General features: G+C 40.4%; 1 protein-coding gene across 9 annotated transcripts in view; it reads left to right on the plus strand.

Moving 5' to 3' along the window:
- nav1a (neuron navigator 1a) overlaps positions 1 to 24,200 on the plus strand; it is a 125,380-nt gene that overhangs the window by 48,457 nt on the left and 52,723 nt on the right. For all 9 annotated transcript variants that reach the window (XM_088082132.1, XM_088082137.1, XM_088082138.1 and 6 more), the window contains 2 exons: positions 5,665 to 5,767; positions 7,323 to 7,649. In XM_088082132.1, the coding sequence (XP_087938258.1) occupies positions 5,665 to 5,767; positions 7,323 to 7,649 (430 nt within the window). The remainder of the gene's footprint in view (positions 1 to 5,664; positions 5,768 to 7,322; positions 7,650 to 24,200) is intronic.

The raw sequence follows: 24,200 nt of genomic DNA on the forward strand, positions 1-24,200 counted from the left end.
CGACCACACATCTATCATGCGTTAAGGGTACTGTAGCCTGAGGAGTGTTACGGTGACACTAACATATGTGCACGTACGATGACAGGACAGAGACAAATGAACTCCGGAGGGAAGGAAGGAAAGAATAGAAACAGGAGCCATTACTCAAACCTACATTCATATTCTGCAAAACTGCACCAATGACGCACACTCATTTGCGGACAGATGCATGAACACGCATTTACAGTCACTGCACAAAAACAAACCGTCAAAGAAGAATGTGATGTTACCACACAAACACATACACACACAATGTCAGACTACTCCTGCAAGGACAGAGCCATTAGTGTGTCTTTTGGGAGATTTTTTTTCTCTATCTAATGGAGAGGAGAGTTAAGTCACCCAAGAGAGGAAACCAAGTGGACAGCAGTTTCACCCTCTTACTTTTTCGTTCACTCTGCCATCAGACATCCACATCATGAAACATGCTGTTTCTGCTTTCTCTAGTGTTAAGGGATACAGCTTCCAATATCAAATCCCATGAAAAGTAGTGCCTGATATAGCTTATTTGTCTGTGCCACAGATGTCCATTGTTGTCCAAAGACTATTAAAAACACATAGATGAGTCACACTGTTGCGCTGGGTGACATGTCCCTTTATTTTGGGTAAACACGGGCACTGTAGTTTTCTTCAGTCAAAACTACATACACAGTCCTGATAAAAATACTCACTCACGCACTAAATGAGTATTTAGGTAATATTTGACCTCCAAAATTATTTATGAAGAAAACGGTTTTGTTTCCAAAAACAGAGATAATTCTTTATGAATTGAAGCTATCTGTTAGATTGTTTGTGTCATGATGTAATTTTTGCGTTTAAATGGTTACTTTGGGTTCACCAAAGTCACTCGTAACACACTGATTGAGGCATGGGCAGAGTAGATGCTTCCTGGTTCAGTGAAGTAAAATTACTGTTTTTGTCAATGGAGTCTGACTTTGAAGAGAGCATGGGAAAGTTTTGCTTTTTGTTAAGTTTCCTATCGGAAAGAGCTGTCTGTTTGGGAAGTAGTAATATGCAACTTGATAAATGAGACTTGGATTATACTGCTCGAGTTGTGTGAGAGTTTGTAAAAAGAGGTTTTGATAAAGTTTTACTGTAGTTAAACACAGTTGCCCATGACTTTAATTTATCAAGAATGTTCTCAATTTTTAGATTCTTCATTCACGGTGACAACATGAAAGAAAATTAAGGTACATAAAATGGCTGTTTTGAGGATGTAAATATTACTTTAATCCTCAGCTAAAATTAGTCCACAACCAACCCATTTACTTTGACTAATTTTTAAAGCTTTACATCTTAACTAAGAGCAACTGGGCTTAACCCTGAGAGCCACAGACGGGGCGAGGAAATAAGAAAGTATTGAGAGCCAGACTAATGCATTGCTGGTTATCTTTTCATGGGATTCACATGAGACAGTTATGAGTAATATCAAAAGCATTTCGAGATTTGCTTTTGTACTGCAATTTGATCATCAGTCTTGAGCAACATGTGAACATCTGACTAAGCTTCGCTGTCTTCAGGAATTAAAAAGCAAGCTCCTTAACGTTGCTGCTAATTTAAAGGGCAGAAATTCTGTGTAATGGGCTTGTGACTTGACCACACGCACATTATGAGAGAAAAATTCTACATTTGTCTTCTTTGCCATTGTACATTTATGCTGTCTTGCCTTCTGTGCTCTTGTTGTGAAGTAGGCAGAATATGTCAAGATAAAATGCAGCTTTTTGTTCATCCTCTACACTTCTACCTCCTGTGTAATTCTCTTGCTTCTTTAAAGTCTTTCTGTCTGTTTGTTTTGTCTGACAGCAGGCTTGCATTAGGATTCAGAGGTTGTCCTGCACATGCAGTGAATGCACGCACTTGCAATAACACTCACTCTAACTTGCTGACTCTCATTTCAAAGAGTCTGAGTGGGCCATTACGAAAGGCTCCTCAGCCAGTTTCACAGCCTCTTCAGAGCTGGAGTGTGTGTTCACAAGTATATCGAGACGAGGCAGGTGGAACGCACCCGTCCCAACACACACACGCACGCACGCACACACACACACACACACACACACACACACACACACACTCTGTTTAAACCAGATCAGTGTAATTCATCTGCACCCCTGGGGAGCTGCCAGAACTGACAGGGATATTTGCATCCCTAATTCCCCCATCGCCACCACCACACCCCCTCCCCATGCCAGCTGGGACCACCAGGGCCAGGGCAGAGGCGGGACAGGAAGTCTTTTACAGACACGCACACACATATACACACAAGCACATGCGCAATCAGGCAGGCCGTATCTAATCAATTTGACGCCGATGTTAAACAAAGCTCACGTTTAGGGTAATTAAAATCGGCCACTTAAAGCGTGCCTGTGCGCTGAGTGTGTGTCAGACTTTGTCTGTATTTGCATGTTTAAGGGGTTCTTTGTTCCCACTTAAGCTTAGTATGAACAGATTACTAAAATGTAGCATTTTAAAGCTGAAATACGGCTTTTTGTATCTTGAATGTCCGTATGCTGCATCAGTATCTTTCATGTAGAGCAGAGCAAAGTAGTTCTATTTACATATAAATTTATTCTTATTCTTAATCTAAATATTTCCATAGTGTGTGTACGAATGTGTCTTTTTGTGCGTGTGTGAGTGGCAGAAGGTTGGATCACAATGACTTCATCTCTCCACTAAGCTGCCTGTCCCCAGGGCGGCCTAATCAATTGTCCAGTAGGCCATTCTCTTTTGGACAAATCAATCCAGCTTTATAAATTGGGTCTGTTGTAGGTGTTTCTCAGTTTGTTGGTGGATACGTGCATGTGAGAAGGCTCACAGTGTATGCCTATGTGTGTGTATGTGAGCACAGTGTTTAGTCTGCAGCTGTTGTTGAGATTGACACCTCTGGCAGCTCATGATTTGCCCTCCTCACTCATTAGAAAGGTCTCTCCCCCCTTACCTCCTCACTTGCCAGCTGGACTGATTCATAGGAGGGGCGGTTGTGAATGGGGTAAGTGTGGGTGGAGTTGAATGTTTTTAGTGACATATGTGATAGGAGAGTTCTTGCGTATATAGAGTGTGTTGTTCAGAAGGCCCAGTATATAATTTAGTTAAAATATTAACAAGACAAAGACTACAGCGATGTTAGTGTCTCTGTGAGGAAAACAGGGCTTTGAGCCCAATGCTAATGCAGCATGCAAACATGCTCTCACAATGACAATGCTAACACGGTGATGTGTGTTTGCCTGTGTGTGATTGAACGTGTTTCCTATAGCATATTAGCATGCTAACATTGACTAATGAGAACAAAACACAAAGTGCAGCCAGATAAGGTTTTGTTTTTTTCCCCACCATCTAGCTCTTGGTATTTGGTCATAAACCAAAGTATTGGACAATTTTGAATTTTGACCTGATGGTGGCAAAAGAGGGAAAATTTAGGGGTCACCCACATTTTTAGTTCATCCTTAGGGGGACATGTACATGTAAACCAATTTTCAGATGTAGAAATCAATCCAGACATTGAGATATGTCACTCAAAACCACAATGAACCTCATGGACCTCACTAGAGGAACAGTCAGGTGATAGCCGACATCATAAGAACTCATTGGATCATGAATGTCACTGAGATATTTCAGACAAGACCAAAAGTGATGGACTAAAGTGGTTGACCACAACAGTTGGACTTTGTTTACTGTCAGTTTATGTACAAAGTTGCAAAAAAATCTTGCAAATTGTAAAGAAAAAATTCCGGGTGTGGAAACATGAAATCCAGGTGAAAATAAACAATATATAAACTCAAAAATGATTAACTCTACATATGTTATTTATATATATGCAAGAACAACGTTGTAACACTATCATGGTGGTTGTAAAAATACAGTTTATTTTTCTATTTTTGTCTTAGCCCTTTCCTTCTCAATTATAGCAAATCTCTTCGCTATGCTCATCTGGCCAGTTCTAATGGTCTATTGAGCTGAACCTCAGGGGTGAACAGGCTGTCCCATATCTTACCACTATAACTCTTTCATCACCATCCCCCCATCACATCACACATAAATACCCAGAGTAGGAGAAAGAGCAAAGGTCAAGGTCATGTGATGCAGTTTAGGTGTCCTGATTAATTTACAGTCTGTGTGAGATTATATGTGATAGTTCATATGTGTGTGTAGATTTTGCCTGGTTTTCAACCATAAGTTAGACCATTCACTTGGTATGAGCTCGCTGCCCAGAAAATACAAACCAAATTAGGAGCCCAACCCAATATCAAATGCTCAGATTGACATGTTTTGATATAAAAACTGTAAACTGAAACATGTTTTGTTTCCCGAGCATGAATACAGGGTGTCTGTATCACTAAGTGGTTGAACCACTTTGGTTCCTATATTGCATCCAATTTTCCAATCCCCGGGGGAAGTTCTCTCGCTCTCTCTCTGTCTCTCTCTCTCTCTCTCTCACACACACACACACACACACACACACACACACACACACACACACACACATACAAACACAGATACAAAAAGCAGTCTGGCTGAATGTCCCAGCATGAATCCATATAGCCCAATCTGAGCAGATTACAGCATACTGGAAAAGGGTGAGACAAATGCCAATGTGCTCCCTAGTTTGAAAAGCTTTTGGTTTATTCTGAGAGCGGGGGGCAAAGGGGCACAGTGCAACGAGCGGGCACTAAGGCTGACAGAGTATGGTTGGACCGGAGGGAAAAAGTAGACAGATGGCAGGTGATGTGACTGTGCACTGGCTGGATGCTGTTGGAGTGTGAGACCTGTCTGGTCTTAAAGGTCTCCTCTGTTGTTTTTTTCTTTCTGACTGCCATCATATTTAATTTAGTTTGCTCCACTGCCATCTGGAAAAACAACTGTGCTTACGCTGCCACTGTTACCTCTATCATGTCTTTCCTCCTGTGGCTCTCTGGCTTCATCATCTTTGCCTGCTATGTGCTATGCTATGTGATGGTATTTTCTGAATTTACCAGACTGCTCTAGCTGTTTGATTGCCGTCTTAGTCATTATATCCACATGACGGATGATTATTTGTCAAAAATGTCATTATTTCAATTTTTTTTTAAAAGCACCAATATTCAACCCTACAATATTGGCAGACTATTGATATATTTATGTGTGTTAGGATGGGTGAGCTCCATCTGCCTCATATATTTGTTCTAATAATTTTGTGATTTTTGATTTTCTCTATATTGACCACCCCCTCTTAGCTGTACTATTACGACTCACAATTAAGTTGTACTTAATCATGTGCTCATTGCAGTATACTAAGTACACTTAAATTAAGTCCACTTAACATTACACAGTAGATTTATTCTTTAGCCTTTGTTTAGATAATTAGGTGTTATCCTAGATTTTGGTCACTGGGGTTGGGGACCGAACTGTTATGGTTATTTGTCTGCATATTTTTGAGCATAGCCAGTGGAGGAAACATCCATTGTCATCATTTATAAACAATATTTGGTCATATTTCATAGTGTATTTCTTACTGTTAACTCCATGTGCATTTCTAAGTATATATTTTTGTAACTATTTGTACAGGCAGTGTTTTTCATCCACCCTTTGATGCAACATGGCATTACATGTCTGAAAATATCCCTTTCTGTTTGTGTGCATGCAACCCTGCAGACCCAGAGTCCCAGAGGAAGAGGACCGTGCAAAATGTTCTGGACCTTCGACAGAACCTAGAGGAGACCATGACCAGCCTGAGAGGGGTGCAGCTGAGCCACAGGTTAGCCAGACACACACACACACACACACACACACACACACACACACACACACACACACACAAACAGTATAGTAAAGTACTGCATAGTATGATTTGATAAAAACAAAAAAGAAGAGACAAACAAGTGCAAGCAGTTGAGATGGGCAGATCCTTATTGACATTGCTAACAGTGTGTTGGGGTGTGGTGGTTAACTGCCTGTGGGCTCAGATCAATATCAGTATTCCTGATAAACCAGCCACCATTAGTCTGTCATTTTCCGCCTGCTCTGCTCTCTCTCTGCGATGGTTAATACCGAACTGAAGTGGGATTAGCTCAAAGCTGACTTCAAAGCCGACCCTGCCAATGCACACTCACGACTCGTCTTCGTACAGACAACAAGACATGCAATAATGCTGTGATTAAGTGTATGTGAGCGTTCGTGTGTCCTCTCCCTCCCTCTGCTTCCTGTCTTTCATTGACTGATTCAGCGCCTCTTCCGATTTTGTCCTTGAGAGCTTCCCCTCTGTCTGCCTGTCCGTGTGTCTCCTGCCATGTATCCTCCCTCTGTCCCTCAGTGGGAGCTCCCTACACGAAGAGCAAATCAGCAGATGGTTCCCTGCTGGAATACATTTCCTTCGCCATTCATACTTTTATCGTACTGTAATAACCTTGAATCACTCCCTGCTGTCCCTGAAGACATATTCTGCTTTGAGGCCTGCAGCCTGTTGGTGGAAGTTTCCTGTGCAAACAAGATGTCATATTTCCTGTGAAAAGCGAGTGTTTAGATTTTAAGATTTGAATGAATTAAACGAATGGATTGGTGAGCAAGCGAATTGTTTTGTCTACACATACTTTGCCTGATATCTACTTCATGCATAACAAGCAGAAAGCCTATGAAAATCCATTTTAGCAAGATGGGGAGCATCCTCACTCTCATCCTCTTTCCACGTCTATCCTGCCTGTTTTTATGTTAGTGGTTCAGCGTGTCATCCGAAAACGTCTCCATTGACGGTTTTTGTGGGGATGATTCTGTTTCCTGCAGACAAGATTAATTTTAATGTAGCGTACTGTCACACATCTTGAGAGCCAGGAACTTTTAATATGCTAATGCTCATCACCCTAAGCACTAAGCAGTGATGTGCTGCTTTAGCACGAGGGATACATGATACTGTGATGTTAGTGATGCTGGTGTTTGTAGACTCACACAAATATACATTGCTAATGCATTGGTACAAATATACAAATATATACTGTCTAATGTTACTTATGCTGGTATTCTCTGCCAGCCTCACCTGATTTTAACATCCTGCTCTTGTCCAATAAATTGATATCCGGTTTGCCCTTACCCTGATTCCATGTGAGCACATTATAATCCCTCAGCCTGAGGTCTTTGAGACACAGAAGAAGATGCAGGGTGGGGACAGAAGGAAGGGTGATTCAATGGAAAAAAGGAGGAAATGGAAGAAAGACATTCACTTTCTGTTGGTTTAAACTGTGCCTAGCCTTTTCAGCCTTTTAGAGGAGCACATTACTGTGAATATTTCTTAAGAAACTTGCTTTTTTTCCATTCCATAGCTGTGTGGAGGGCTCTGTGTGCTACGACAGCGATGAAGCTGCTGCGTTCTCAATTTCCAGCCTATCGAATCGCTCCTCGCCGTTGTCATGGCGCCAGGGTCAAGCCAGCCCCCGTCTGCAGGCTGGTGAAGCTCCGTCCACAGGTAACACCCAGTCAGACATCCCCCTTCGGATCAGCCACACTGCTCGTATCCAACTCATCGAGGCGCTGGACGACTCGGATCCGTCCCTCCTGAAGGGAGATTACCTCAGCAACAGCGACCTCGGCAGTAAGAGCCCAATCGAGGATGATGACGATGATGATGACATTGATGATCTGGGTAATGGGTAAGTTTTCTACTCTACTATTTAAAAGTGGTTTATTTTTACACCTGCTTCATTAACCTAAGTAGTGCAAAGAATATTTTTTGCCTCATGTCACTGCAGCCTGCAGGAACTAGGACAGTGGTGTCTCATTAATGATCTTAGCATTGTTTATGAGGTGAATCCTGCCACCTACCAACTGTTACAACACCACAGCTGCAGTCAGGCCTGTATTTAGTGGTTTACCAGCACAACAAAGCCTTGATCAGACCCTCAGTGATGCATCACAAGCCCCCCTCTTGGTGTCTGCCTTGACACTGGCAGCTGTAGCCCCCCTGGTGCAGCTGGCTCTGCCATAGTCAGAAAACAGCCCTCTGGCAGAGTCCAGGAATGATGTCACAATCATCGAGCCCTCTTGCAGAGATCATCCTGTCAAATTCAGCTGCGAGCCCGACGGCTTCGCCAGCAGGCTTCCATGTGGAGGACCCCTCGCAGCGTTGGCTCACGAGAGCCCCCTGGCAGAGATAGAATGCAGATGTCTTTGGAAAACTGGTTACTCTTTCTGCCTTGCCAATGTGAGACCAGTCAGAGCTGTCGAGGTCAGAATGAGTTGTGTTTTAAAGCAGCCATGGATTCTTTGGATCAAAAGGTTTAATGCTGAGATCACATTGGAAAACAGCGTGAACTATTTCAGCTTTGGCATGCTTGCTGTGTTGTGTAGTGGTTGCTACCCAGGTGGTGTATTTCTTTGAAACTTCATTCTTTTCTACCATTGGAGCATCTTTTAAAGGAGCAGCGTGTAAGATTTAGGGAGATTTTGTGGTGATGAGTGGTGAGGACTGCAGATTCCAACTAGCTGAAACTTTTGCTGAAGAGAATATCTTCAGTTTTCATCGTTCAGGTTTTTACTTACAACTGAATCATCTGCAGAGGTCTCTTCCTCTCCAAAACACTATAAAAACACTGAATAAAGCACTTTCACATTTTAAAAAATCTGGCTTTTAACTACAAGGGTCGACATGAAATTGCAAAAAGCGAGTGGCTCTATCTACAGTCAGTGTTATGTTTGTCTGGTCGGGGCTACTGTAGAAACATGACGGTGCAACATGGCAACAAGGACTCGCTCCTTATCTAAATATAAACAGCTAATTTTACTATTTTCAGACGATTATACACTAAAGAAAACATACTGATTATGTTGCTGCCAATATTTCCCCCTCAACCCTACACAATGGACCTTTAAGGTATTGTTTTTCGACATCACCAGTTTGTTCAGTTCACACACACAGCTGGCTGTCTCCATGAGGCTATGGCAGCAAAGACTGAGCACTTAAGAGAAAGGGGTCTATAACCTTCATTTGTTATCTACTTCAAAATAGGCTAGAGAGGACTATTCCAATCATGTTAATGAGAATGTGTTTGGGTGTTTGTCTGTGGTTGTGTGATGTGCCCTTTAAAACATTGTTTTTCTTTGACAGCTGTATCAGAGGGACAGGTCACAAGTTGGTACCTCCTGTTAGGGTTCAAATTGTTATTTATTTCCCTGAGTCTCTGTCGGTCTGTCACAGTAAGATGACACACCACCTTGTGACTTGATGACCAATCGAGAAGAATTACATTAAGTAATTTTCACATGGATACACAAATAGAGGAAATTAGGTTTAGAGGGATTATTGAAGAATGACTTATTTGTGTTCCCTGGACTTCCTTGGTTAGTTTTGGAGAACTTGCATGAGGAGGTATGACACATCTTTAACTTAGTTGCACACACAGAATCATGTTTCACTGCCCAACTTTAAGCACAGCGAAGAAAAACACATTATCTCATTGTAAAGTAGGATTCTGGCTGTGTGTGTGTGTATATGTGTGTGTCTGTGTGTCTATGTGTATGTGACTGCATGTTTGTGTGTGTGTAAAGCTGCAGAGCTCGTCCAACCAACCAAACTAAAAAAAAATTCCTCTGCTGTTTGCCACAGCTTGACATCTCCATGGTAACCACAAAAATGCACCCCAAATCACCAGGAAATCAATTGCAACACAGTTCAGGGCCCTATAGCGTTATTGTGTATCTGGTCAGGGCCTGCAATTAGTGGTTTTGCAGGTTTATACTCTGCTTTGGGTGAGGAGGCAAAACAAAAGGCAACATTTGTTGGTAGGGCAAAGGAGAAAGATTGAGAAAGAGAAAAGACAGATAAAAACAAAAGACATACAGACAAAGAAAATGGGAAGCCAGTTTTTGTTTGTTTGTTTTTGTCTTTCTGCTACAGAGCAAATGTTGTATCATGATCTGTATTTTTGAAAATGCAGTATGTGATGGTTCAGGTAATAGTGGAAATATTGTGAACATTTCTCAAGTAATTCAAAACAATATTCCTTTAACAAATCCTTTCTTTGCATTGTTGTTAAGATGTAGTCATCATCAACTAATCTGTTGGAGTATTTATCCAATAAAACTAATCATTTATTGTTTGTAATGCCCAAAGATAGTGAAATATGCCCCTCACAAATTTCCTGAGCCCAGAGTAACATCTCCAAGTTGTTTTTGTCTATAGACATCACAAGACTGAAAAATATTCAATTTACAGAGACAGAAAACAGAGAAAAGCAGAAGTACACAATGTCCATTTTCTGTCTCTTATCATCTCTTTATTAAGCTCTCATATCAGCATTTATTGAATCATTTCCTGGTTATTTTGAGTCTGCACTCTGTGCTGTGGTGCCTGCTACAACTTTAACCTGATATAACTTTATCACTAGAGGGCAGGCTTGTGATACTATTCTGTCTTTCCCTGCTACTCTCGACCCAGTCTACTTGAACTACCCTCATGCTGGATAACTCTCCCATATCTCATAATTTATTACAAATACTCATCCATTATACATAGAGGCACTGCCCTTGTCAAACAGAGGTCACTCTACATTACCATATCCCATCCCAGCATATATAATACATAGGATTTCCCCACATAAATAATGTATCACATACACACACATGTTCTTTGTTTGGGTTCTGTAGTACTCATCTCTTTGTTATGTTAAACTGTGGGGAAACAGCATTTTAAACCATTACAGTTTGGTCATAAACATATGGATGAGTAGGATTTGACTCACCATGGTTCTCACTGTGACTCACTTGAGTTATACTGTATAGACATGACTCACATTCCCATACAAAGGTAAGTTTACCGTGACTTTGCCATGACCTGCCTGACACAAAGACCCTACTCACACACACACACACACACACACACACTGAGTCAGGACCCTTTAACTCAGTTATCCATTTCCTGTGCTTTTCTGGCCCGGGCCTCTTCTTGTCTGACGAGTACCGCTTACATGTGGAACCGGACCCCTCCCAGTATGCCCCCACAGTCTCACTTGTACACGTCATTCTCACTGGGAAATAGCGAGAAGGAGGGACGAGGTCATTGTCCTGAGCGTGAAACTGAGATGAGTGTGACTATGACAGTTGTAGAGGTTAGGATTTAAACTTGCATTAATCAGTATTTTACATGAGCAATGACGGTAATGTTTGATGATAAAAAGGTTGCTGGTAGTAATAAAGCAATCACTATGGTGAGACTGGACTGCACTATTTATTGCCCTTGATGCAGTTCAGTGTCGCCTCTGTCATCAGCCCCGATTTCAGCAGCAGCAGGAAAACATCCTTTGATAATGCTCATTGCTCAGCACCTCTGTTTTGCAGAGAGTTAAGGTTCTATCAGTATATTTATATATATATAAATTTTAACAACATTTTTAAGTTTTTTTTTAAAGGAAATTAATGAATCCTGTGATATATGCCTGCTGCATGTATGTTTCAAAAGTTTTCTCACACCCCTTAAACTCTAAAAGGCCTTGCGTCCCTCATGATGCTATGGTGAACCAAAGTGGGGCTGGAACCTCCAGGTTCAGAGTCAGTGTGGAGGTACATGTGAACATCTTTGAGTGTAGACTTGATCTGCACATTAACCCTTTGACACCTAATGGACATCAGTTTTCTTGTGCTGCATTTGGATACCTTTCACAAGCATTTAAACCCTGAGAAAACTGGTTTGATTTCCTTCAAAAACATGGGAAACTTGACAAGAAATGTCCCTCAAAAATTAGTAAAAGTTGACATGGATACAAAATTAGCTGTGGAGTTTATAAGATATTATCCAAAAATAAGAGGAAAATGTCCAGACAATTATATTTAGAATTCTCTGAATAATATATTTAAAATAACTTTCCAGAAAATAAGAGAAAAAATGCAAAAAAATATAAATAAATATTAAAAAAATAAAATTATTATTATAATTATTTGCATGCTCTTGGTGTCTTTTTGGCATTTTACTTTATTTTACTTAAAAAAAATATATATTTTCTTTTAACTTTTTACCAATTTCTTGCTAATTTTTGGGCCATTTCATGTTTAGGTGCTTGATACCCTCTTCCCATATTTTTGAAAGAAATCAAGCTGATTTGCTCAGCTTTCAAAAGGTTTAAGAAAAAGATGTATTGATCCAACATCCTATTCAGGAATTTCCTCTGTATTCTCTCTTAGAGTCTGGGTGCACACTGCCACAAAAGATTCTCTAGCAGAGCATTATTAAATAAATTCCTCTTCAGAGCACTTTGGTTCCATTACCCATCTTGGCATTATCCCAGCCATTTATATTAACAAATACAAAATCTTTCACGTTTGTTTCATGGATGTAGTGCCTTGTTTGCACTGTTGCTGTGACCTTTATTGGTAACCTGTAGGAATTACAGCTGTACCACCTCGTCTGCGTCACAGCCTGTGATTGGCACAAAGCATAAAGTCCCATTTTCATAAAAGAGACAATCCATTATCAGCAGTCCATTATCTAGAGAAAATAACACCACAAAGCACAACAGGAAAAATCCTTTGCTTTGGCTTTAGCTTGTTTCTCAACACTTATCAGTCTTTGTAGCACTGTTGAATATGTGAGAGTACAGGGGCAGGAATTTTGGGGCATCTTGACACATGGGCAAAAATATTTTGGTCAGAATAGGAGATTAATGGTTTTGTGTGTGTGTGTGATTTCATGGAAACCTGCATAAAGTAGAAAGTCTACATAAATTCCCTGTCTGAGCCTCATCTGGGCTTGAAAGATGGTATTGATTACCATTGTTGTCGTTCAAGTGGTGATAATGGGCTCAACATGCACACACAAACGAGCAGTCACTTGGATGAGCGTGTGTCATTTTCTGCCCTGCTGGGCACAGACGTTTTTGTTCCTGGATGGAGGAGCTCCCATCCTCGGCGACCTCCCATTAGTAAACATGCAGTCTCCATGGTTACTCTGCGAGACAAGCTGGTTCACTGCACTAAACGTCTGAATTATGAAAACATTTGTTTGGAGCAGGATACACACACACACAGATACACACACACCAGAAAGCTTCAGGGAGTGTGTATGTGTCTACATACACACTCCCTGAAGCTTTCTGGTCTAAGTGGTTTGCTTTAGTGCTGTCTGCTTTCTAGAAAAGCAGAAGTGAGCTGTTTTTTTAGTGTCAGTCCAGCTGAGGACAGGGAACTGAAAACAAAAGAGGAACACTTTAATAGAGAAGTTTACTGTTTTGAACACAAGAGCTGGAATAAGCTTTGATGTCATAACTGGTTACTTTACCCTCACGCCTGCCATTAAATGTGGTTCTGTTCTAACAATTGAGGTCATTATCTGATCGCTATCTGACCGTACTGATTGTTTAACACTTCTAATTAGGTGTAACTCTTGGACCTTTTCATTGCCACTAAACCTTCAACTCCAGTGGGACAGGGTGGCAACTGACACACACACAAATGTGTGTATGTGTGTGTTTGGGTGTGGAAAGTGAAAGTGTTATTTCTCTTGGGTCGAGCTCAATTAATCCAGCTGTACTCTGACCCCATCTACTGGCCAAAAAGTGGAACCTCACACACAAACACACACACACACGCACACACACACACACACACACACACACACACACACACACACAGACCCTAATGCAGCCTGACACATTAGATTAATGAATTCCTTTTCCCACATCTGGATCTGATTTACTTTACAGGTGATGGATAAGCTCTCTCACTTTCTCTCTCTCTCTCTCTCTCTCTCTCTCACACACACACACACACACACGTCTTCTTGATGTGATCCTCAGTAGACACACCCAGGGCTTCCCTCTTGCTGAAAGCCAGATCTTTACACTGTGACTCATACTGCGGTCTAGTTACAGACCCCCTCCCAGAAAAACACATGCATGTCACACGCATAGCACTTTCCCCCTACCGAGACGCAGTCACAACATGGGCTGAGATCAGAAGGGGCTCGTGTCAAATATTGTGGAGGAGAAGAAGAGAAAACAACAGGCTTTTTCCTGTTTGACTGCGAGATACAGACAGAAAGACACTCATATAGTTTTCTCCCATTTTTCCTTGATTCAGCAATTAATGCACATGTCGACAATGTAGACATACTAAAAAATTCAAAGGCAACAAGATGTTATTGATTAACAAAACATAAGGACACAGATAAGTAACAGGGACTTCATAATTTGACTTAAAATAATAATTTAATTGAAAAAAGGAGGGGGGGAAATAATATATATATAAATTTGTATGCATTTATGGCAGCTTTGCAGGAGTTATTGTTTTATAATTTACAGTTCATATAATTTAGTGCATAGTTTTTGTTTCATTTATATGTGCTGTGTTCCCTTAAAGCAATGTAAACACCTCTAATGTGCGGCAGAGTTTAAAAGTGAAATCTGTCCACTAACAAAGAATATGACTTTGGAGTGACTTTTAAGACTGATTTCAGGATTAGTTTTACATGAAACTGTGGTGAAATTGAGACGTGTAAGATGACTTTAATTCATCTTTCCACTGCATCTTATATTGAAGGGAATATCTATTGTAAATATTTAATAAAATTCTTGCTAATGTTGGTAGTATCTCTGAAACCTGTATATGAAGCTCATTGGGTAACCTACATCTCATCTAAGTCACATTTACCTTCATGGGGATGTTGCACTCTAAAATAGGCTTTAAAGTAAATGTCAAGTCTGCATTCGCTTATGTCAAAGGTATGTAACAATGCAGATTTTTTTAGATTAGTCTAGATTGTATTACTGAGTAACAATATCAAGATCTGAAAATTTCCAGGAGTTTTATATCATACAGAAATTAATTATCATCTAAAAAGTAAAAAAAAATACATTTAAAAAAAATCTTAAATTCTCCCTGATGCATTGGAAAATGTTCAGCAGTGTCATTAACCACAGTATAATTTGTGGTTAAGGAACTAAAAACAGACCAAAATACTAGTATGGTCCTTAAATGTTAATGTCTTAATTCCTTGTTTTGCTAAAATCACTTCACTGATTTCACAAAAGTGAAGATTAAAATTTCTGCATTGAGATTTCCTTTGTCTCTCTGACATTGTGTGTTGGAGACAATGCGATTCACATGAAAAGTTGATGAAAGACTGAGTGAGGTGGGGCTCAGGAGGTTGACGGGGCATGTGTTGTTCTTGTCATCCACTACCTGCTCCTCTCTGGGCCTCTCTGGCTCTGCGGTGTTCCTCTGGCTCTATCTGCTCAGTGCAGCGTGTAATCGATTACTTTTCCTGTCATTATGGGGGGAACTTGACTGAGTGGAGGAGTGCGCTCTTTCTTTGTTCCAGCACGTGTGGGCAGAGCACTAGAGAGAACACCCATGGAGAACACACACAAACACACACGCAGCATTTCTTAATTAATAGGAGTCATTCGCCATGATGATCACATGAGTATATATGAACAAAGTCAAATGGAGATTACTTTGATATTCTGCATTGTAGTCTACATGGAGTTTGAGGGGCATTTTAAAGCTTATTTTGAGTTAACAAAGCATGAACGCCCTACTTACACTGGAGGATAATTACATTCAATGCATATCTAGTGGCTGAGTTTGTATTTTTATATAATTTTTATCTTCTTATCGTCAGTCCAGTCAACAGAATGAAACGTCTTGCTGTGTTTGTACAGACAAAAGCAGGGATTTTTAAACAAGGGTTCAGGACATGTCCAGCTTATTTTGTTGTGACAAAAGAAGGTGTTTTTTAGGGAAGGTCTTGGACATGCCCACCTCTAGCATTGTTTGTTGCAGCAGTAGCGGGTGTTTTTTAGATAAAGTTTGGGACATATCCAGCCATTTTGCTAGCAACAAAAGCTGGTAATGTGACCAACATGATATTTAAACCTAACCATAGATCTGTCACAGCATAAATGTAGAAATTGAAAACATAAATTTTCAGTCAATCCAATACATATTAAATGTACAAATGCAACAGCCATGGTTTGCAGAAATGTACTATGCCAGCATTTATTCTGGCGATTGGGTTGCTGTTTTTCTCAGAGATGATGTAATCGGCTCCAGCTGTAACAGCAGGACGACCCCGCTGACAAACAATAATGACATTAATCTGTTTGTGTGCTAAAGTGACACAAATACACACGCACACACACACACTCATATACACATATAGAGACATACACACACACATTAAAAGATTTAACAGGGAGTAACATATGGGGCTGCAGAGGGATTTGCAGTCCTAGAAAACCCCCTGACACCTACTTTTTCAGTGACAACAATGTCCTTATGTACCTTTTTTTTTTTTAATACTATTTTATCTGCTCGGGCTGTTTGAGCCACATGGTTTTATTATTAACCTTCTTAATTCACTATTGTCTCACTACATAGTTTACTTTAAGTCCAAACAAGCAAGGCACAAAAAGGGAATGAGACTGTCTCCTCATTGTCAATCCATCCATGGCGACTTTCTCTGTTGCTAAAGAAAATATTTGCTGTACTTGTTTTTGTCACTCTCTTTTTCTGTCTGTGTCTCCCTCTGTCTGTCCACACAGACACAGACACAGACACAGACACAGACACAGACACAGACACAGACACAGGCACACACTAGCGTTAATGTCCAAGTTTACAGTCAATTGTTACAGGAATGCCTCCTATCACTCTGCGTGGATATGTTTAGTTTGACTACGGGCCATTTCATTATTGTGAAACATACTGGCGTTGAGCAACAAACACATGTTCTGGATCAGAGCTCGGAAACTACTCTTACATCCCTCTGACCAGTTTTCCCACATTCTGCTTTTGGAATGAAAGAAAATAATTTTTGTTCTCTCTGCTTTTTTGCTGTCTAACAACAGCGAATCAGGGCCACTATATGAAAAATTATGGAGCCAGATGAAGCTGCTAATTCTGTACATGATCTGGGTAAACCACAGAACTTTCACCACTGTCTGGTTTGGTTTGAAATAGTTCCAAAATGAAAGTGGCAGCTGGACATCCTTCCTTGCTGTCCTATCAGTGTGAAAATATGACTTTAACACAAACGGGCCTTTTTAGCTATCCTGCTAAAGTTTTTGTACACAGTGCACATTCAGTGGCTGAATGCTAAAAATTGCAAATAATAAGTCAACTATTTGTAAAAATAATAATTCTGGGTGCCCAGTAGCTCTCCTGGTAGAGCGGGCACCCTGTGTACAAAGGCTGTGTCCTTTCTGCAGGTTGTGGGTTTGACTCCAACCCACAGCCCTTTGCTGCATGTCATCCCCTCTCTCTTCCCCTTTCATGCTATACCCATCTTATCATTTAAAGGCAAAAAGTAGAGAAATAAATAAATTGATTAATTAATAAATACATTAATAAATTAATAATAACCATAATAATAATACTTTGAGTCACACAGAACACAAACCCAGGTCTCCTGAAAATGAAGTGAAAGTCTTGTGCTTGACCCATTTTTTCACCACAATTTTCTAAATTTTTTACAGAATTTGTGAGCTTTTTCTCAGTTATTTACCACCTTAATCTTCTTTATGGTAAAATTCTTCATAGCCATCATAGTCTTCTCCTAGAACTTCTACAGCATATTTCCAGTCTTTCCAGTGCTAATATTCTTTCCTCCTTGAAGGCCATGTCATTAAACTTAAACCAACCAAACGCCTAAACCACTGTCACAGCTACTGCTGCCTAGATGCCCCCCTAACCCCATGCCCCCTGAGGCCTGGTAAATCTCTATGGAGACGCTACGGCATAATCCTTGCTAATCCCTGGCTTCCTCTTATGGCAGGGTTGAAAAAGAATAAGAGTACTCTGGGACTTGGTCAGCAGTCTGCAAAGACAAGGGGGCTTGGATAGGGGGGTTATAGTGGCCATGTGCATATGGAGGACCCCCACGTAGTTCAGAGGGATATGTTACCATGTCAACAATATGAGCGTGCAAAGGAAATAAACCTTCTTAATTTACAGAGGTTAAAATGTCACGACTTCTGCCCGATGACCGATTTAAGTCATTTCCTTTTAGGAAAGAGAGCGATCTCACTCTTCCTGCAGACATTTACTGAAGTCACTTTATTTTCTTTTCTTATGATATAATCACACCTGACTCATAGAGGACATGAAAAGGAGGAAATGACCTAAAAATAACAATTGATGGTGACATGATGCTGAATCAACAACTATAGATATAAACCATATAGACTGACATGATTCAGTCAACAAACCTTTGCTTTTAAGACTTTGGAAGAAAAGGAAGACTTAACATTCATTGAATTACTGAAGTACGAAGACAGTTAAACCACTAAATCTAAATATTAAATTCCACTAACTTTTTTCCAATCTATTCGTAAAAATCCTAAAAAGGTGTCACAGCAAAACAAAAGTAATGAAGCTGTAGGAAGTGGGCCCAGAGTTAGCACAGCGTGGCTCTAAGCATGGCTGGCTAACTACTTTCGTTGAGACCAAAACATGAAAAACAACTATTGGATGGATTTAGAAGCGACACAGTACTTTGGTAACTTTTGAAATGAAATTCCCATCAGCTTCATCGTACCTTGTTTTTAGTGCTTATTAGCTAATGTTAGCATGCTCGCCAAGAAGCAAAATGGAAACTGTTAGCATTGCCAGTATGAACATATTACCATGTTTAAAGGGATAGTTTACCCATAAATATTTTTCCTCTCACCTGTAGTGCTATTTATCGGTCTAGGTTGTTTTGGTGTGAGTTGCTGACGGATAAAGATAATACCTAAACTTTGTTTTGAGTAGTTTCTATGAGAAACGATTTTCTTTCTACTAAATTACACCTGCCAACCGAATCAACGTCCACAAAGGAGCATCCATCTAGTGCTATCTCACCAAGCATCACTGAAGTTGACCCAGCTGACGTTAAGGTTCAGCTGAGGAGGATGCCATCAATGTTTAGAGTCACAAGCATGAGTCTTGATTAGATTCACACTTCCCTCTGCACAGTGATTTGGGTGGCGGTTGTAGTTCAGTAGAGAATATTGGTTCTTCATGAAACTGCTCACATCAATGTCTGTGGATTATTGTGAGTAACCAGGTCATGATTTCTGGAAAGAGACATTGATGATGAGTTCTTCAGCTTTGAGTACCACAAGCCGAGTGCCATCTAGCTCCATAATATTGGAGAGAAAGCAGACATCTCTACGCCTGATATGTACAACACTTGGCACCTCAAATCAAAACAATCTAGACTGATAAACAGCTCAGCAGGTATGAGGAAAAGTATATATCTTGATTTGGGGGTGAACTGTCCCTTTAGGTGTGACTGACTTTTTTTCTCTTGGTTTCAAAAGTTATTTCCAAAGGGAAAAATAAACATGTACTAACTTAAAGAATAAGAGGGACACTATTTCTGGTAAACAATTATGTCACTGGTCATTTTATTGAATGTTATTTACATTTTTTATTTATTTTGCTATGAGCACTGTAAGTGTAATTCCATTTCACCCTTATTGTATTGAGGTCATGGCTCAAATCCTGGAGAAATAAAAAAGAAAAAGAATAACATGACTGTGTGGCCAGAATTAACCAGTGGCAGATGAGGAAATATGTTTTTTGCTCTTTCTTTGAAAACCAACAAGTTAAAAAGCGCATTTGTAATATAATTCTGTTCCCTTTTACAGTTTTATCTTTTTAAAACATAGTTTTTAGGGGTTAAGAGTTCCTTTCTTGTTATGAAGAGAGTTTGAGGAAATGATCAGGTTCATTCCTGAGGGCTGGTTCCCACAGTAAAGATACACACACACACACACACACACACACACACATATACACACAGACACACACACACACACACACACACACACACACACACACACACACACACTCCCCCTCACTTTGCTCTCATTCATTCAGGCCCTCCCTCTACAGCTATACAGCCTTTAAAGCACATGCTTAGGTCCTCTATAGGGGGTAAATGAAACTGCATGGTTAAGGCCAAGCTTATGGATCAAAACTATCCTACACACAAACCAAATTCACATGCACACTCACACACACACACACACACACACACACACACACACACATTCAAACAACATTCACATTAGAGCTGAGTTTTAGAGGGTTAACAGTGGGGTGTGACGGGGGTTTGTAATGCGCATAAGAATTAACTTTGCCTCCCTCCCATTGACTCCCACCGTGTTATTCTCTGAAGTTGTTTCGACATTAGTCACACACTTTTCTTTCTGCCCTCCTGCCATCGTCCTCCCTTCCTGTTCTCCTCATTACGCCATCTCTTAATCTCATCTTTCCCTGTCTGCACCAGTAATCCCAACAGTGAACATATCCTCATTATTTTCCCGGGAGACATAAGCTGAACTGGCTGCAGGAACCTGTTTAGCCATTTTTTAAATGTTTAAAAGGTTGGTGTTTTTTTTCTTGTTCCTCACCCTCTTTTGAAAGACAAACCATCTTTGAAGTTAAGTTTTCTGAGCAGTTCCACTTCACATTGTTCTCAGCAGACCTTGAGAATAGCGTCCTCTCCAAGCAAGAGCCTAATTAGATGCTTTTGGTGGTTCAAATGTAGAGGGTCCCTCAATTAAACACAAGTGCACCTTTTCAGAGGATGGACGCACACTTTGATGTTCAACACAGTGTGTGAGTATGAAGGTCATGTTTTCAGTATTTGTTTTTATTTTTCTAAAACTGGGGTCTGTGGTTATGTTAGTGAGCTACTGGACTGAGCATGCAGGCTGGTATACAAACTATGACTTGACTTGTCTTCTGGGGGAGGTGGCTGTTTGCCAAAATATCAGACTAAAGAATGTAAGTGTGTGTGTGTGTGTGTGTGTGTGTGTGTGTGTGTGTTGAAAGATCCTTTTTGACACATTTACACATCTACACATTTCCTTACACATTTTGAAACTGAGATACAGGTTTGTTACTCATCATGCCCATTTAATTTAGCTCAATAATTCTGTAACACAGTTAAATGTTTACTATGCAGGAATTATCAGTTTGTCAGTATTGTTTGTTAATACAGACAAACAGCTTTTGTAAGAGCCCTGGCACACCAAGTCAACAGTCTGCTGTTGGTTAATGTCGGACTATTGTGAGTGTCTGTTCACCTAGTTTTTTGCAATGTGTCATGTACCGTAAGCCCTCATCAACCCTTGTTGGCTGTTTTGAGCTGTATCAGCATGTTGAATTGAGTTGGTGGAGCCCCTCAGTGAAAGAAGTCTCTTTGATTGGTAGTTGAGCTCTGTAAATAAGAGAAGAAACAGAAGTGAGGAAAGCAAACAGACTGCTCAAGTCAAGAGGCCGTGTGATCCAAAAAAACTTGTTATTGTATGTGAGAATATGTTTCTAGCCATTGAGCTCTTTAGCAGAAATAGTTAGCAACTGTCTGTTATTATATACAAGTACACAGTAAATATCCTTGTTCTTTCAACACCAGCTTGTATTATTAATGTGCTAACTGGCTAACTACTGTCTTGAATTTATTCTGTCAGTCTTCTGGTTCTTCTTTTGAATGATGAATATATTCTACCGCCAGCTGGTATGGAAAGTTACTTCCTCTTATGCAAATACAGAACATTAAGTGCTAGTTGATCATTGGCTGTAGTCTTTGCAGTGTGTTCAGGTCCAACTTTTGGTCGTGACACAGGTGACGTTAGGCAATGCAACAGTTGGTCTTTGTCACCAATAGTTCTTTGATATCGGTTTGGTGTATCTGGATCTGTAAAGCAAAAGCTAAACCCAGATTTATATGCTTGGCATTATGCCTCATTACATTTGCATTTTTGTGGCGTTGTGTCCTCAATTTTTGTAGCTACCTCTAGGATGTGTGCTGCCTCTACCTGGTCCCTGCCTTTTTCTGTCTCAGCCTTACCTGCGTGCTGTACACAGGAATTTTGTAAACAGCAAAATATGACGAAAATAAGTAACTATCTGCCCTAGCTGAGTCTGTGCAGATAAATCCACTGCCGTACACTTTCCCGATTAGGAAGAGGGGAATTACTTTTGTTTGTCTATACATAGTATACATTTAAAGTGCGTGTGTGTGTGTGTGTGTGTGTGTGTGAGGAAGAGATGAGGCAAAATAAAAGACATTACAGGATGATAGTGTGAGAAAAATCCAATGTTATAGTTATAGAAGTAAAATACATTTCTGCGTGCGATCTTAAAGAGGAGTTTTTCAGTTTGATAGAAGTGTGTGTAGGGGGTTGTTTTATGTTTGTTTATATGCAGTTGCTGGTTTAGCAAGTGCTGCATGTGTGTCTGTGTGTGTATGTGTGTGTTCCTGGTCTGATAAGGGGGATGAGCTTTCCCAGGTCGCTTGTCTCTTTCATCAGCAGGGGAGCAGCAGGTTCCCAGGGTCGTATGGATGACCCTGTCTGTATACTGTCATTACACAGTTACATCACCACCTAATTATACCTGGCCTGCTGCACCAACACACACACAGACACTGAAAACAAGCGCTGTGGTCTGGAGTGAAAAGATGGGTCGCTGTGTAAAAAGAGACAGTCTTTGATGAGGACGGAGAGTCAAATAAACAAAGAGGGAGATGGGGGGCATGTCTGGGCATGAGTCAGTGGTCAAAGTAAAAGCTGGCCAGACAGACCCGGAGTGCTGTCCAACTACCCTTTCCAGAAACTGGGATGAGAGTTGACATAAATAAGAGCAAAGGCTCACGCTGACTTAAGGGGGATTGACTGAATGTGGGAGTGTTTGTGTATACGCTTGCACATAGAAACTGTTTTCCTTTCTCTTTATTAGCAACGCTAGGCAACAACGATGGCAGCGTCTCCACACACCTGCAGTTCAGCATGCCAATGTGCCAATCAGGACCCAAACACACACATACACACACTCACACACACACTGGGTGCCCACCTGGCCCTGCATGGTACGGGTGAGCAGTAGCCTGAAGAATCCTGCCTTTGTTCCCTCTGCACTTAAAAAGAGTGTGTTAATGATCTCTTTTTCTCTCTGTGGGTGTGTTTTCCAATCTCTCTATTTCTTCCTCTTTCTTTCTCAACCACTCACACCATTTTCCACACTGAAAGACAGTGTTAATTATCTCCATCTCACCCCTTTCTCTGTCTGTCTCTCTCCTCCTTACCCTTCATTCATTTATCGAACAAACCCGAAAGACAGGAGGATCTATTCACTGGGGTCCACTCACTGCTCAAAGTGTTTAAACACCACTGGATGTGAGGGGGCAGAGCTCAGAGGGGGGGGGGAGTGGATACATGATACCCACTCTATTCCTCTGCAAGTCTCCAATAGCCAATGCATACTCTATTACAATAGAAACACTAGAGTCATTTACCCTCCCTGCTTCATTACATCCTGATTGAGGCTTATTTACACCACCACTGGTTTGGCTACCAGCCAGTGTTTCTCCTAGACAATGGGCAACTGTTGAAACATATTTATATCTAATGAATGTTTTTTTTGGGAATTCCATTGAAATATCTTTGTTTTGTCCTATAAGAAAGTTCATATTTAAAGTGTTGCTATTTATCATTTGATAGAGGTTGGAAGTTTTTTATTAAATTTATTTCCTCTGGTATTGTACTAAAGTTTTAAGGTACTTTACTCAAGTATATCCATTATATGCCACTTTGTACTCATGCTCCTACATTTTACAGTGACTTTTTGTACTTTTATGTGACAACTTGTATCTGTAAGCTGACATTACTGGTTATATATTGCACTGGTTATGTATTGCAGATCAAGGTTTCACATACAAAATACATGCCCAGACTGAAACGTATGATGCATTGTTACTGATAAGAGTATCCAGCAAGGGGTGTCACAGGTACAATAATAATGATATTCAAAGATAAAATATTGCTATAATGTCAATTATAAACATCTGATAATATTGTGTAAATAATCCAGCACCTCTTAAATCATATCTGTTTTTATTCCATTCACGCTTTGTCTTTCTTTCCAATGCCATCTGGTTGCCTTGTCGTCATAATGTATAAATGATGGACGTAGCTACCATGACATCACCTTGCAGTTTTAAAGCCTTAAACTCTGCATTTTGCACATTACCATCTGTTTTTATTCCTCCTGTTTTGGGGGTTTTTGGGGCCATAAGTGACCATATTTGGTGACAGGCTGGCGCTTTGGAAAAACAAGGGGTGGATCTGATGGATCTGATGACTGATACCCCTTCCCTACCAAAATCAGCATGTAAATGTGGGTTTTTCAATCACGGGTAAACCTACTAAATATGAGCGATT

This window comes from Plectropomus leopardus, chromosome 9 (genome assembly GCF_026936395.1).
Source record: "Plectropomus leopardus strain MGB_pleo_1.0 chromosome 9, ASM2693639v1, whole genome shotgun sequence".
Lineage (NCBI taxonomy): Eukaryota > Metazoa > Chordata > Actinopteri > Perciformes > Serranidae > Plectropomus > Plectropomus leopardus.